At 39.8% G+C, this 17,018-nt stretch overlaps 1 protein-coding gene across 1 annotated transcript in view; it reads left to right on the top strand.

Annotated features, from left to right (window-relative positions):
* The first annotated feature begins 853 nt into the window (after positions 1-853).
* The window catches only part of lamc3 (laminin, gamma 3), a 96,967-nt gene continuing 80,802 nt past the window's right edge, over positions 854-17,018 (top strand). The window contains exons 1-2 of the mRNA XM_031317743.2: positions 854-1,500; positions 9,266-9,570. Of these exons, the coding sequence (XP_031173603.1) occupies positions 1,113-1,500; positions 9,266-9,570 (693 nt within the window). The 5' untranslated portion in view covers positions 854-1,112. The remainder of the gene's footprint in view (positions 1,501-9,265; positions 9,571-17,018) is intronic.

The raw sequence follows: 17,018 nt of genomic DNA on the forward strand, positions 1-17,018 counted from the left end.
GAGTGTGGAAATGAATGAGTGTGTATTTATGAAACGTACACATATCTTTTCAGCAAAAAATTCCCAGCGATGGAACAATGTGACAATTACATAATGTATGTCCTGCACAGACATATTGTCACTTAAGGACAATAAGCAGATAAAGAATTGAGATTGGCCAAAATTGTTCGGGGTAACCACCAGCTGATTAAATGTAATCTGTTTAAATCACTGATTATTTACAATTACTTCTCATAGTTTTCCTACCTTTAGTTTTAATTCATGGCTAAGTTGAATCAAACACTGGTGAATGGGTTACATAGGACCGCGAGCAGTCCATATGAATTACAGGGATATGCAAACCAGTTTTCACTTTTCCTTGCTGAAAAAGCAGTGCAGTTCTCTACTGCTTTATTTATATAAATAAATTGTTCCTATAGGTCACAGAACTCCCCTGAGCGACTTCCCTTTATGGAGATGACCCATGCCTGCTGAAATATTCCAGACAGTTTTAGCACCTCTAGTCTTCCACTGTGAATCACTACAGTCAGCATTTACCAGAATGTCCTGCTGTGGGGCCAACTGCCAAGTACATTTATCATCATATCGATGATATTGTGCGTTCCTGTAAATGGTAAATGCAGGTGCTTTGGTACTCACTGCCTCAATGCCCAGAGGGGTAACAACCTAGCTGCAGCGTTATTTAAAGATGTTATAGAATGTGTTTTTACTCTCAAATGAGATTATTTTACCCAAAGTCTGCTTTACATGTAAAGCTAATAGTGGTGTGATGCTTGTGATGACCAGCAGGTGGAGAAGTTTTCATGGAGTTTTTTCTACCCTCCAGCCCCTCCACCCCTGTTCCTCCTCTGTCTGTCTCACGCTGCCCCTGATCAAAGGAGTTCCTGCACAAACTTCATTCCACTCCACAGAGGGAGAACATATGTTGGAGACTCACCAGAGACGGAGCGGAGAGAGTAGACAAACAAAGCTCTCATAGACTGGACCTATTTTTTGTTGTTGGATTACTTCTCTCATGTCAGGGTCTTTATGCGTTTGCATCTTTGCATCAGAGTGTTTGAGTGTGAAAGTTTGTGTGTAAAGTGTAAATGTAATTTGAACTGTTTTTAAACATGGATTCATCCTTTGCTGTGAGCTCTCTTCCCCTGGCCCTTTTATTCTCTCTTCATCTACACAGCCACCTCCTTGTCTGGGCCGCAATGGACTCCTGCTATGATGAGCAGGGCGCCCCAAGCCGCTGCATGCCCAAATTTGAGAACATTGCCTTCAATCGCACTGTGGTGACATCAAATGTGTGCGGCTCCCCACCTGAGGACTACTGCATGCAGACTGGCTCAACGCGCTCATGCCACCACTGTGACGCATCAGATCCTGACCTAAGCCACAATGCCAGCCTCCTGACAGACTTCAACAGGAATGAGGAGTCCACGTGGTGGCAGAGCCAATCCATGTACTATGGTATCCAGCACCCCAATTCTGTCAACCTCACCCTCCACCTGGGTAAGAGCACAGCAGCACATCCTTAGTTCAGTCTGACCCCCAGAATTCTTCGGATTGACTTTCCTCAACTTGTAGTTTGTGGCCAGGCTGAGTGATCTAGGTCAAGCATGTGTGTCCTCTGGGTTCGATTATGGTCTCTGTTTCTATAATGTTGTATATAATGTCCTATTTCATTTTAAAGTGCTTGAAAGCTATTCATGTGCACTGCATTTGCTGTGTCCCGGAATAGAATATGAATATCAGTAATAGATTTAGCTCTCTACTGAATGCAAATGGTTCCCAGTGGTGAGAGTCTAGTGATAGGATTTCAGATGAATGCATGTTCTCACACCAGTTGAGTTGAGACTGCATCACTATTACACTTTTCTGTGCAGCAAGTGTCTTGATGCATTACTTTGTGTACTGCATGTCCATTGATGGGGACATCTTTAATACAAAACAGCTGTGCTTAACAACACATGGTTTGTATTACTCTGTTGCGGCTCTGAGCTATTTTCATGAAAAACACTTTGGCCCAGACTTGGCTTAGACTTAAAGTGTTTGCGAGCACATAGCCACAAGGGCATGTCTGAAAATTTTGTTGGATTTAAAGTGGATAAGGAGGACACACACTTGCATCTGACATGCCTGGATAGCATCTGAGTCATGATTTAGTGTTGGCCCAAGTTTGCTTTCATTCAGCCCACATACCACCATGGGGTATTAGTGATGAACCCATCCAGATCTGTCTGCATAAATACTGTCCCAACTCAAGCTGATTAGGCTTTTTTTGTATGTATGACTTGGTCCAGAGCTCAACTAAAATACAACCACGACACAGTCTACATAGAAACATGTTTCCAGCATGACTTGAACCAGGCCATGTCCAGAAATCAACCTTTACTGTATGTAACCATTTTAGATTGAAATCCACATTTCACATTGCAAATTCAATATTAATCTTCTGCTACAGGCTCAATTCAGTGTTTTCGTCTCAGCAATCCTTACCACGACAAACATACTGTACAACTGACCGTAAATGAAAGAGAAGCCACTTACTATTTTATAGAGAAATTCCAGGAAATAGGCAGCTGATAACCTGCCGAAAAGCCCAAAGTTTGGCGGAAATAAAACTATGATAAGGAAAGGAGGACCAACTGAAGTTAGCCAGGCATTTACATAAAATGCATTTGGAATTCAAAAGATACACTTACTTTCCAGAGAGGTAAATTTCATTAACCCCCCCAGCCAGAGTCATTTTTGCAGAGCCGGAGACTTGGTCAGCAGGTCTACTGTCACTTGAAATCATGCAAATTTTCCCTTCAACTTTTGGAGAGAAATCTCTCAGCAATGCATTTTAAACAAAGTTTAGGATTTGGAGTTTTTGAAACGTAGTCAGATGCCTATAGGTAACACTTGCTGTTACTGTCAAAACACAATGTAACCAACAAATTACAGTATCTAAACAACAAACAACTTGGCTGGATCAGTTTAAACCAGCAACATCATTGGTAGCCCAGAACTTTTCAGGAAAGTATGCAACTATTGAACCAACTGAGAAAGACGTATTTCTTTGCCTTTTCCATTTGCAGTGGTTTTAATTGATACAACTTATAATACAGAGGCACAAATGCATTGTTGATAAGTGTGGAAAGAAGGAGAGTTTTGTGGATCATAATTGCAATATGTTATGATAGTTTGTAAAATTAGCCACACTCTTAAAGACAAATGAACTTGTTGTTTGTACAAATTATGTAAACATAATGTTTTTCCAGCATGAGGTGGATTCTGTGGCAGTTCAAGTAGAACCATTTTCTATCCAGTGGTTAGGATAAAGATAGGTTTAGGCTGGGTAAATGCTTGCTTATGGTAAGATCAGTTAAAGTGCTCATATTATGCTCATTTTCAGGTTCATAATTGTATTTAGAGGTTGTACCAGAATATGTTTGTGGTTTAATTTTCAGAAAACACCATATTTTTGTTGTACTGCACATTGTACTGCAGCTCCTCTTTTCACCCTGTGTGTTGAGCTCTCTGTTTTAGCTACAGAGTGAGACATCTCACCATCTTTGTTGGGAGTCGCACATGTGCAGTAAGTACTGCTAGCCAGTCAGTTGCAGAGCATGAGGGAGTGCCATGCTAGCAGCTAGGCAAGCATTATAACATGTGATAATGCTGGTAAAGATGGTAAGTCCCTTTAGGGTGGACTTTGGGCTTTTTCACTTTGTAAACCTATTACATGCACAAAAAAATATATATAACACAATAAAGGAAAGGGGAAAAGCCAAAAGGCACAATATGAGCACTTTAAGATAAATGTTTGGTGTTAGGATTTAGTCATGGTAAAATGTGAAAAGCATTGGCTCAAATAATTAAACTTAATTTTACTTGGAACTGAACCTGGGTCTTCACAGTTTAAAGCAAATACCATATGTAACCATGCACCATTTTTTTTACCATGCTGCATTATTCCTGTGTTAGTAATACAAGTGTTTGGGATTGCCTCCTTCACGCACTCTTTTCCTTTGAGCAAATGCATTTGACTCACTTTTTGTACACTGCGTACATATTTGCATTCCAACACATTTCTCATTTCACAAAATTGTATGAGACCAGCTTGAGCCATTAGCATCATTATCCCATTACCATGCTGTGCGAAACTGCTGAAATAAAGCATCAGACCATATTTGTCACTTTAACTGAATTAAATTGTGGCGAATTATGTTACAAAGCATTAATACAAATCTTTCTATGAAATTACCTTTCCCACTTCCATTTATTTGCTGAGCTGTGTGTGTGTGTGTGTGTGTGTGTGTGTGTGTGTGTGTGTGTGTGTGTGTGTGTCTGTGTGTCTGTGTGTGTCTGTGTGTTTAATAGAGGGTCTTAGCAAGGGCGAACACAGGCCCCCCGAAGAGTATAGCTCTGGGCCCCCTTTTTATTGAACTAAATGTATACTAATTAAATACTAATAAAACATAGTATTTCTGCTTAAGAGTAGGCCTACATTTAATACATTTAAAGAATTCTCGACAGGTACATGAACAGATGTTGTTAAATCTGTTCTCTCTTTGGTATTACTCTCCTCTGGCTTTGCAAATGCCAAAATTGATGATGTTCAAAATACTATTACCAAAATCAATAGAACTCAGCAGTGTCCATAAAGCTGTAGCCTACCATGTGATTGAAAAACATATACTCACAGTATGAAAATCAACTTCCAGAGAGTATACACATGCTGAATAAAGGAGGTAATCGATTACAGTGAGCATTGTTAATTCTTTCATTTTTTCAAGTTATTGTGTGGTAAGACCAAAGACGGTGTGTTCATGTACTGATGGAAAAACTAGAGAAAACTAGAAAAATAATACACAGGAATTCCTGCCCAATTTTTGACTGACAACTCAAATTTGTGTGAGTGTGTGCGGTAAACTGTTATTGTCCAGGTTGATAGACGATCCACCCCTCCCTGCTCTGTACAGGATGAGAATACAAATTGGTGGATGGATGGAAATTCATGATGTATGTGGACCCTCTCCAGCTACGACTCCTATAAGAGTAGCTAACGTTACGTCTGTAAACTACACGCACATATTACCTTGCAAGCTGATACGGCAAATTTGTTAGCAAAAGGTTAATAATTTACACACACACACACACACACACACACACACACACACACACACACACACACACACACACACACACACACAAAACATTTACGGAGCAACATTATCATTCGTTTGGAGACTTGTTTTTGGCTAATGTAAGTCCAATATTCACTCTCTTTTAACTTTTTTTTTGTTTTATCTCCACTAACTCCTGAAGGAAAAATCTGGCTCTTTATTAGCTGCCCAATGCTAACAAAACACCATGACATTAACTAGCTAAAGTTAGTAACGTTAGCCAAATCAGCTCTGTCTGCGGTTTAACTTACAAACAGTGGGCTTTAGCTAAAAACAGCTGCTAGCTGTGGCCGCTGTGAAAGTGTAGAGTGAACCAAAACAGTTAACTAGCTAGCTACTAATACAAACTGTTGTAAGTTAAAAACTGTTGGAAGTTGAAAACGAATGAGCTTAAAAATGCTATAAAGCTAAGCAGAGGGGAACTTCAGAGTCGGGTGATAATTCTCTGTGTCACTTTTGATTAACGTTACAGTCGCTATATAATTAAGGTTAGAATCACCTTAGTCTCGCATTGGCAGACCTATCTCTACAGCGCTGTGTCAGCACAGAATCACAGAACTACCGGTATGTGTGTTTGGACTTCCAGCAATCAGTCAGTGAAGACAGTTCAAACCCTAGAAATTTCCTTGACAGGTCAGATTTCCTCCCTCCTCTGTAGGTGGAGTGGGCGCTCCCTATTAAAAAGCTCATCTTCAAAGGAACAAGAGACAGGGACAAAATGATGACAGAAGTTTAAAATGTCAGAGCTTGACCGTAGACGAACTGTTATATCACGTGCTCTAAAAGCAAGAAGTGCCTCCATCAAATGGAGAATATTGATTTCCAATAGCAAGTAGATGTCTGGCTGTGTTTTTAGGCTTTGTTGTTTAGTTTTAGTTCTTTCCCTGGAGAAAGGCAGCAATGTTGCTGCTGCAGAGGTATTTTCTGCGTTGTCTGGAGGGGTTGTTATTCTTTAAACAATCCCAACACCCACATGTCTGTCTCCCTCAGACTAAATTGACCTTTGCTCCTTTCTGCACTACTCCCAGTGTGTTTTTCCCTTTGAATTATTCTAGCAATCTTAAAAGAAGGATGATTATGTTTTCATAACACCATTTTATGTAACTGAATATCCCTAAATGTTGGATGTGTGGCATCCCTTTGGTCCATATAAAAGCTTTGTGACCCATCTGGGATGCTGGTGGGGGGTGTCTTCGACATCACTGTTTTCTTTTGCCTTTCCAAACCAAACAAGCTCTCTCTGAAGGAAATCCAGGCAAATGCTGGGATGATAAACACCGGCAGTAGGATGTAGAGACACATATTGCAGCCAGGTCAGAGTGGGTCTGTGGAAGAGTAGAAAGACGGGGAGTTGGGCTGCTTCAAGGGGAGTAAACAAAACATAATGAGGAAGAAGGGGGAGAAAAAAAGAAAATGCTGGTAAGGAATTGGGGTCAGGTTTTTCCCACAAAGACTTTGTGAGATACACGCACATTGAAGTCTGCAGCTGGTTCTCATTCAGTGCTGTCAAAGACAAGCAACATCCTGTCTCAGATGTAAAACAATGATAAAAGTCTGCCACAGTTGGCATGACATGACGCTCTCACAGCCAGAATATTGGCGTGCATATGAGACACAATTCTCTGTAAGAGGCTATTCTATTCTAATTTCATTTGTAAACTGTGAGACGCAGCATGATCAGAAGATAAATCCACTCATCCGTGTATTTGCTGATCACAAAAATCTCAGCTTGGAGTAAATAAATTGTAAATATTGAGCCTACAGTACTTGTGGTGAGTTTAGTCTCAGTCTGGGCAGACGAGAGCAGCTGTGTTAAATTGACATGACTCAGACTAAGGTCAGATACTATACTGTGCAGCTCCCAGCCTTTACTCTTAAAGTCTGTGTCCAAATAGTCGTTTCATTTGTATGCTTGTGCGCAACATGAACAGCTTTGGTTGGATTTGTGATGCCACAAGATTCTGGATCAGCCCTGTGAAGTCACACCAGGCTGTTTTACTGGGTTTTCAAACGTCTTCATTTTCAGTGCTCAGTGACCTGTTGTTTGGCAAACAAAGAGAGACTTCTGCTTCAAACTGAGCTTTCCACACTGAAAATAGATGTGTGAATTAGGGTGTATTTGATCTATTTTGTGTTATCTGTTACTTTGCTTGGTTAAGATTGAAAAGCTAAAATCCTCTCTGTTGTGCCCACATAAACTCTAATGAATTCAAAGTATGCACTCTTGAAAGAGGATGAATCGCGAATCATTAAACATAATGCAAAACAACGTACAAATATCCTTTGCAATTAGTCTGCATTTCATCACGGGATATCCAACAAATGTTCTTCTGCCTTTTTTATGTATTCGCCTCAGTCCCTGCAGGGCTGAGCTCACCTCATGCAGGGAGTAAATGAAATCTAAATGATCTTAGGGCTCCTAAAGGAAAGATACCATTAGAGATTGCTGCAGAGACAAGAGACAAAAAGGCCTACATATGACTTGGCAGAGAAAAGCAACAGATGTCATTATGGCTGTACCAGTGGATGGCATCCCTCTATGATTGTGCAGAGCGGCTGAAACTTAGTATCTAATGATGTAGAAAAAAAAAAAACCCAGAGTGCAATGAAGAAGCCTGTTAAGAGTTTCTACATGTTGCTTCTCAGTCTGGTCTCATTATGACTTCAGTTTGTGTCTGCCCAGTTAATCCCCTATAAAGCTGCACAACATTTGGCAGATTCTGAATGTGTGTGTACAGTATATCCACGAAGTATAACTCTGCAAGCCTCCCTGATATGGCTCCAAGATTATTGTGTCTAAAGTGAGTAAACAATAGGAGGAAATGACACCACTCAATCAAAAAGAAGCATTGATTCTCTGTTTGCGCTGAGATTAGGGAAGCACGTGTCTTTCCCAAATAAGGACAACAGCTCTGTTAGAAATCAATGACTTTCCCATCTTAGTTTCCTTACAGGAAACATTATCAAAACATCACCCATTGGGGCGACCTCTAGCTCACCCAGTAGTGTGCGGCCCATGTAGGCTAAGTCCTTGGCAGTGATCCGGGTTCGAATCCGACCCGCGGCCCTTTGCTGCATGTCGCCCCCCCCCCCTCTCTCCCCTTTCCTGTCTTCAAGATATCCTCAAAAATCATCTTTAAAAAATCACCATCATTAATTCAAGATATATGAATATGCAATATGCAGAAAAGATGCCAAAGTGCATTATTTCCTAACCTTTCCTCTCATTTAATTAAACATGTACCTTGGAGTCTCAGCCCTCCACTTATTATGCACCTTCAAAAATTAATTCACAGACATTTCTTCAGTTACAATGCAACACCAATTACAGCGCAACTTAGTCTGATCTGCTAAATCCCCCAACACCAACTCAAATGGAAATCTGGGTATGGTATATCTCCCCGTTCGCTGCGGATTTTCTTCTAGATGAGATTGTGCTCTGAAACCCATTTTCCTTTTTCACAGATTGAAGTGGAATCACAGTTTTAGGGGGAATACAAATCTATGAAAGTCTCACTTCTCTTTCTCTCGGTTTCTCCCATGCCACTAAATGGCTGATGTACCACTAAAACCTTGCATTAGATATTATTACTCAGTCAGTGAATGATGTGTTTAATTTTATGCACTTTTCTATTGATTAGATCTGTCGCCCTTCTGTCATTGCACCTCAGATGTTGCACCAGACTTACATTCTTACCAGGGATTTGACAATACAGGCACTTTCCCCTGTGATTTTTGCACATCATTCTGTCCTACAATTATCATACAGTTATCCCTTTGACCTATGTTTTACTACTGGGGCCCACTATGATCTGGATAATGAGAAAATAATCCTGGGTATTCTTCTACTCCTGCAGGAATGACATTCATTTACCCTGCATAGAGCCACGGGAAATTAAGCCAATCCCCCATTGTTTTCCTTCTTTCTATAATGCAATTATGGCTTTTTTATTCTTTGCTCTTGGGCCCTACACTATCACCCCACATTATTTGTCTCTTACATAACCAGCCCTGATCTAACTGTGTAACTACAATAGATCTAGTTCCAACAGTAATTCCTTCAATGATTCCATTCAAAGCTAATCATATCTGTTTTTCCACAGGGAAGGCTTTTGAGATAACCTATATACGATTGAAATTCTACACCAGCCGGCCGGAGAGTTTCGCCATCTACAAGCGCACGGAAGAGGATGGACCCTGGTTGCCTTACCAGTATTACAGTGCTTCTTGTAGGAAGACCTATGGGAAGGATGCTAAGGGTTACATACGGCCAGGAGATGATGAGAGGACTGCTTTATGTACAGATGAGTTCAGTGATATCTCTCCCCTCACTGGAGGAAACGTGGCTTTTTCCACCCTGGAGGGAAGGCCCAGTGCATACAACTTTGACCAAAGCGTGGTGTTGAAGGTGAGGGCACATTTTGTTGTGTATATTTATATGCATATTATAGCTATGGTTCTTTTTTTCACATATTTTGGTTCACATGGCTATTATTAGCTCCACTCAAAGTGATTTTGCAATAAGATCACTCACAACTAACACACTTAATCTAATATTTTGAACAACTAGGGCGCCCCAGTAGCTCACCTAGTTGAGCAAGCGACCCATGTACTAAGGCACAGTCCTTTAATGCTGCGGCCCTGGTTCGACTCCAACCTGGGTCCCTTGGCTGCATGTCATCCCCCTCTCTCTCCCACTTTCGTGTTTTCAGCTGTCCTATCCAATAAAGGCAAAAAAAGCCCAAAAAATAATTCTTAAAACCTTTAAAAACCTTTACCTGTAGTAACAAGGGCTGCTCCCATCACATAGACAACATGTTTTATACAGTGCCATGCAACTAATGTTTCCTGACCACCACTTTAAACGTACACTTTCACGCAAACAAACATACTGTAGCTATACACATTTAAATGCATGCCTTCAAGCCTTTTTCAAAACAGCTGAAGGGAATCTAATGTTAGCTCTGATTAACATTGATGAAGCTTTGAGAGGGGTGTGCTGAATTAATAGCAGCCTCTTGGGGGAGAGTCTGGGAGGGGTGGGCACAGTAAAGCGTGGCTAAAAAAATAAGTAAATAAAGCACTTAATGCAGCCACCTCTTTTTCCCATGTGTGCATATGCTCATGCATGTGCATTGCGTGTGTGTGGCCAGAAATAGTAGTTTAGGATATGAAATGAAGATGGTCCATTTTCAAAGAAAAGTGATGTTGGAAGCAGGCAAATCTCTATCTAAATTGATGAATTATATATAGACTACAATCTGTTTTAAAATGAAAGTGCTGTACTGTTTTGTACAGGAATGTGCAAAATATTGACCAGGGAATGTGAAAATGTTCACAATATGAAGTAGAAAGAAAATTAAAATAAGGAAGGCAATCATTCTCTTTGAACTTCCTGTTTTTTTTACTTCAATTCATTCAATTGTGGAGTTTTTCAATATTTAACCAAGAACACGATTCTGGATGACCAGCAGTTTATATACGTTCATTCAGAAATATGTTTGTGAAAAATGTGATTCAAGTGGCATTATGTGCCTCTTTTAAAAACGTTGTTGCTGTTGCAAAGAAGTAGCATATTAAAGTAATTTCTAGTAGACTGGAGGCAACAGCAATAAGACAATGTAAATGACCCCAGCAGGAGCTGAATGAACCTCATTCAAAATCAAAGTTATAGTTTCTTAGTCAAAGTTTCAAAGTTCCTGTTTCACAGGATGTGGACATACAGTATACTGTAGGGCTCCTGCTGCCTGCGTGTTTTCATTCTGCATTTTGCTTCTCTCCACTGTCCCTTACAGTGCTATCTGCATGTAACTATTTTTATATTATATATTTATATATATATATATATATATATATCTTTACAACAAATACAACAAAACCAAAAAACCCTACCACTTTTATTTCAGGAACTATATCCTATATCAGTCCACAGTCATGCCCCCCTCATGTTAGCTAATTATAACATGTTCTTCTGTTTGACCTTTCTCCTGAAATGTTGTGAGGAAATAGGTCTGGCAGAGCAAGACTACCACCCCTGTAAAGGAAGCTGTCCTCCTCCACATCATTAAATAAGAAGAGTAAGGGTGTCTTTTGGAGGATGTGTGGAGGATATGCAGTGTAACCCTGCATAACCACAACCCGCTCCCAAAGAAAGTAACCATCTTCCAAAACTTAATAAAGTAACAATGAGGGGATTTTTGGAGGATGTGTATTGCTCTGCCTCTCAGTATATTTGCAGTTTACGGTATATTAATCAATTTAAAAAAAAAAAAAAAAAACTCAACTGTGAAATATGTTGCATGGTGTTTCAAATCTCTAAAAGCAATGTTCAATGAAAAACTGCTGAAGCAAACTGGAGCCTGACTCAGAGCAGATAAATAGCTTTTTGTCCGCCATCGCTTGTGTACTTGAATATTTTGTCATTCTCTTTAACAAATTATACTTAGTTTGTGAATAAAAAGCGGTTATATATAAGGAGATTTAAAAGGAAATTGTGGCATGATGAATAAAAGCTACTTAATCTTCAAATAATTACGTTTACAGAAACACACAGCACATCGGCTGATTCTAATAGTTTGTAACTGATCTGTTGTGACGATGATTTCAAAAGCAGTGTGATGCAGCTGACAAGCTGTTAGGGCTACATATGGTATCTCTGCCTGCACACATGCTTTTACCCCACCCCCACCACCCAAAGACACACAAATACTTTCTGTGGCGGATGCTGTCTTCTCATAAAACCTCCCATCAACCAGGGCACTTTGAATGGGTAAGATCTCTGCAACCTCCTACTGAGTAGAAAGAGGCAGCTTTCCTCAAGTGTGATCCCATTTTAAACTGGGAAAACATGGAGGATGGAAAGACAGCAGTGGTTGAACCACATCAACTCTCAAGCATACGCTAAGCTGCACTGAGGAGCAGGATAAAGACATTTTCTCCTCATCTCTGCTATGTGAGGTTCCCTTGCTTCTATGGGTGAAAATAGAACTGAAATGCACCATTAGATTAGCTTTAGTGTTGCTATGGGTTGTGCACATTGTGTGGCAGGCTACTGTCAGTAATGCGACATCAGTACGGCTGCATGAAAGAGGAATCTGCACGCAGGACAGGAGTTGGTTCGTGATCTGAAAGTTAAGAGTCTACTCTTATCTGTCTTGCTAGAACAACAAAGAAAAGAGAGTGAATGAAAAAACGTATTGGTGTGATTTAGCAATAGCCACTTAACCCACTCTAAAGAAAAAAGACCTCTCTAGAAGTTTCCACAAGCAGAAGGATGTTCTCCCTCCACCCCATTATTCTCTGCATGTGTGTATTACTTTACTTCCTTCATCTCCTGTGCTGGTAGTTGTACTTTTTTTGTGTGCAAAAGAGTTATAAAATACTTACAAGAAGGTAGCAGCAGCCTGGTTTTCTAGTTCAGAGATTATTAAACTGTCCTTTTCTGATTAATCTCTTCACACCAGTCTTCTACCACTGTGCTATTTTGGCCTCTCTATTATCTGTTATACAATTCTGGCCTCTGGCAGACTGGGACAATAGCAAACTGGAGTCTAGGTTTGTAGGACATACAGGATTGAGTCTGCTCTGCTAACGTTTTGTGAAGTGAGCATTATGTTTTCAGTTGGAAATACATGCTCCATGCATGAACAGAGCGAGAAATAAATACATCTTCTCACTATGAAAGGATTATGTGGGATTAAGCAATTAAGGGACTAAGGATTATGCGAAGAAGGCATAGGCAGAAACAGGTAGTCTGAGAGTAGTCAACAATAGTGTGATAGGAAGAAAGGGCATTGTGGTCAGGATGGTGGACACTTGCCTTAATCTGTAATGACCTGGGTTCAGTTACAAATCATGAAAGAAAAAGAAAAGAACATTTATACTTTTATGCAAAATTTTTGTTTGCCTTTTTTGTCAGAAAACTTGCCCAAACTAACTGGACTGGGTTACTATTGATGCCAAATATAACTGAAGTCGTTTTACTTGTTAAACGCTAAGCGGTTTGTTAATTTGTTTACCTTTCCACAGAAAAATGTTTCAGTTTGTGTTGCTGTCACATAATTCAGTCGAGGTGGCAGGCAATTCTCCAAACACACAGAATTTATCCCATTAACATTCTCTACACTGGAATGCGTAAAATAAGAGGAGAGCATTTTTGGTTTTGAGCATTGTCATCAGTGAGTTATAAAGTCTCATCACGAAGGTAAATAAGGTCAGTGTTTCCTCTGTAACTGCACAAGCCTGGCTGTGCAGAAAAAAAATCTTTTTTTATTGCTCAAAATAACGCCAAATATTCATTGTGTTTTCCCTATATTTATTCTGCAGCGACGCACTGCCGTGAGTCCATGAACGAGGCAGCTGTCTGTGGTTAGTTCACGTCTGTATCAGGACAGTCCAGTGTGTTATCATCTAAACTGCTAAAGCTAAAACAGGTGAAGTGAAGATAACGTTGATAGCCTAACGGTTAGAAACAGGCTCATTTGTGAATGACATGCTGACGGTTTCAGTGCTTTTGTGTTTTTAGCTGAGCTGGACCAGATATTCGGTTAAAACAGATGGATGATGCTGTTTTGCCCTCATTGTGCTCCGGGGAATTTGCTGGAAGTGATTTAGTGTAGCGTTGTATTTGGAGTGAGCACTGCACTGGACTCCTTTTTTTGTAAAATAGCCTTTTAAATCCTACATTGCTTGTGAGGAAATTACTGGTGTAACAGGCTAACCAATTTCAAAAGTGAATGTTCTTTTTAAATAAGCGGTGTGCGGTGGATCATAATGCTGATGTGAAGAGTGGTTCATGTGGATTTTGAAGGTAAATGATAACTATGTTTTTATATTAATGAAGGACTATGCTGTTAATGTTCTACACAACAAATTATCAAAATATCTTAGCCCAGCAGTGCCATTGCTTTGGGGTAGTGCTGGGTGGTATGACCAAAAATTTGTATCTTTGTATTTTTTAAGATTCTAGCAGTTTCACGGTATATCACGGTATTTTCTTTCTTTTGCTTGACTGGGCCTTTATATAGGTTTATAATGGCTTATTCTACTCTCAGGAGTACATAGAATATCACAAAAAACATGTTAATGTCATCATGTTTACTAAAAGCTTTGATTACTAAAGGGTTTGCTTGGCTCCACAACATTATACAATAATGTTAAAGGGGAATGCATGAAACAGTTACAGAATCTAAACTATTTTTATTGTGCAAACTGCAAAGTAGTAAAAGAAACTTAAATCGAATGAATACACATACAAACAACTTTAACATTGTTTCCCTTTCAAAACAAAATAGTTGTAAGATAGTTGTATAAACACTACCTTGGCCACAGGTAATGTTAGGTTGTTGTAGAAAAGTGGGCGACTGAACGTAGCTCCGCTGTCAGCCTGCTTCGGTGTTTGAATAATGTTTGTAGGTTGGCGGACGTATTTCAGCGAGGCAAGACATCTTAATTCCAGTGTTTTAATCATTGCTCTGAACCCGTCAACCTTTCTCAACGGTCTGTAGGGACCGTATGTGGATTGTTATTGCGTTCATAATGTTGCTCCGCTGCATGCTTGAAGTAAGTTACATGTCTTTAATGTTAGCACGGCCGAGTAACGTTAGCGCAACCAAGTAATGTTAGAGCGATGGGCAATAACAGTGGCTAAATTATGTCCGATTTTTTAGAAACAAAAAACTTTGGAACAACAGACGGCTCCTCTCTTGAGCATACGTAGTTCTGGTGTATCTCCGGTCTTTCTTCATCCTCTAACTTTCTTCTCTGTTCTTGAATGTGCAGTAGCCACCGGAGCCTCTCCCAGCTTAACAGACTGTTATGCTACCTGGCTAGCTAGCAGCTATAATGTTACCCAACATGCCGTCTGGTGGTGTAAATTTGTAAATGTAAAATTATTAGTGTTAGAAATTGTTTAAGTCACAAATTGTTGTGTGCTATGGTGTTTTATCCTGTTAAAGAGAGTTAGTTGTGGGTTATTAATTGCTGTGTTATAAAGTTACTACCATGAGTGAGAAGGGTACGCAGTTAACAGGGCTCCCGTTCTCAATTCACTCGCAGATTACTTCGGCCGTAGCGTTCTCTGCGGCAATGCGCTGGTATTACAGCATATGAAAAATTCATATCATACGGGAAATGAATACCGGTGTACGGTATAAACCGGTATACCGCCCAGCACTACTTTGTGGATGGCAATGTCAGTTGGTCGGTGCAAAACTTTTGTTCAGACTGAAATATCTCATCAACGTTAACATGGATGCGCACCTTGTATCGGTTGAACCTTTGATAGACTTCAGTGACTTCAAATTAGAGTTTTCAGTGGATCTAAAAGCACTTAAATTGTAGCAACACAACACCTCTTCTTGTTCTGGCTTCAGAGAGGGGGAATGCTGTTCCAATAATCACCCTTATGACTCAAGCTATTGAATTGGTTTTGCTTTTTACACTTCAGAGGACTCATCCAAAAAGGTTTTTTTTATCTAGGATAGTTTGATTCCCAGGTGTTTTGGTCCCTCCGTCCAAAGCTCCAGCTGTCTCTCCTTGTCCAGGTCAGCAGCATCACAGATTTCACTCTCTGAATGAGGAACAGCAACAGCAGCTTCTGAGTTTGGTGTCTGTTCCTCACCCAGTCAACATCTCTGTGAATGTGATCATTCCTGTTGTTCTGTGTATGTGGACCCACTGTGAACAGCTGGATGGAAAAAGAAATCTATGAATTAATGCATTAGTCAGTGTGTGGGGAAAGCTCAACGGTACTGTATTCTGTATAAAACAATAACTAGGTTTAAATGTACATACCCGCCTGAAGCTCATTCAATTCTACAGGTGGTAGTATAGAAATAATTCTATACACTAAACATCATGTAATATTATCTATCCCAGGACATGAAATCTTTCCTGAGGTAAAATGTAAAATACGATTACATAAATCACTACCATAAAGTCTTTAATAATTTATTTTCTGTCTACAAAGTAATTACGATCACTATCAAAACGCCATATCAGATTTTAACCATCAGATGTGGAAACTGCTGTTACTCATAAAATAATGATGCATCAGATTTAAGAACTACCGAAGTAAACATAAACCATTAATATTACTGAACGGTGTATTATTATTGAATACACAATATTATTAAATGAATGGCCGCTGTTGTGGAAGCTTAGCAATGGTAAAAATGCATTTTACGCAAAACAACATAAATTACCATTTAGGCAGGTTATTATACAATCTTGCTTCAATTACATCAAATAATGACATCTTTGTTGGTACTGTTACACTAGTTGCTGTTACTGCAGGTGTGCAACTTTCATTTGAACAACTAGATGATTTATTTTCATGGTGAGGCCATGTAAAGAAAGACATAAGGGTAGGTGGGTGATCAGTGAGGAGGCCTTAGTTACATTAAAACCTGGCTACCAATGGTGTTGTTGGCTGTATTTCAGTATGCTTTGGATCGACCCACTGATTATAAAGCTGTGGGAGATCAATATAAGCCAAGAATACATAGATTGGGTGGCAAATCTCTCAACAGACCTGCCAAACACCCCATCTCCTTCACTCCACCTCTCCCTCTCTGCCTTCTTCTTAAACAAGACGAGAAGACCCATAATTGACTGTAATCTGTTTTCCCATTAGAATAAAAGGTGGATCAATTGCACCATTGCTTTCATTTAATCTCTCATTCCCCCTCTATTTTAAGGGTGATGGGAGAAATTGGTGTAGTGAGCAAAGACAAAAACACATCAGCCATCCTCTTTGATGCAAAAACAAAGCTGGTGGAATGTAAAAGAATATTCTTTTCCATGCAGTGAATCATCAAAAAAAGGATGGTGGGGCACACGCTACTTTAATAGTGA

The sequence above is a fragment of the Sander lucioperca genome, chromosome 14 (assembly GCF_008315115.2).
Source record: "Sander lucioperca isolate FBNREF2018 chromosome 14, SLUC_FBN_1.2, whole genome shotgun sequence".
Taxonomy (NCBI): domain Eukaryota; kingdom Metazoa; phylum Chordata; class Actinopteri; order Perciformes; family Percidae; genus Sander; species Sander lucioperca.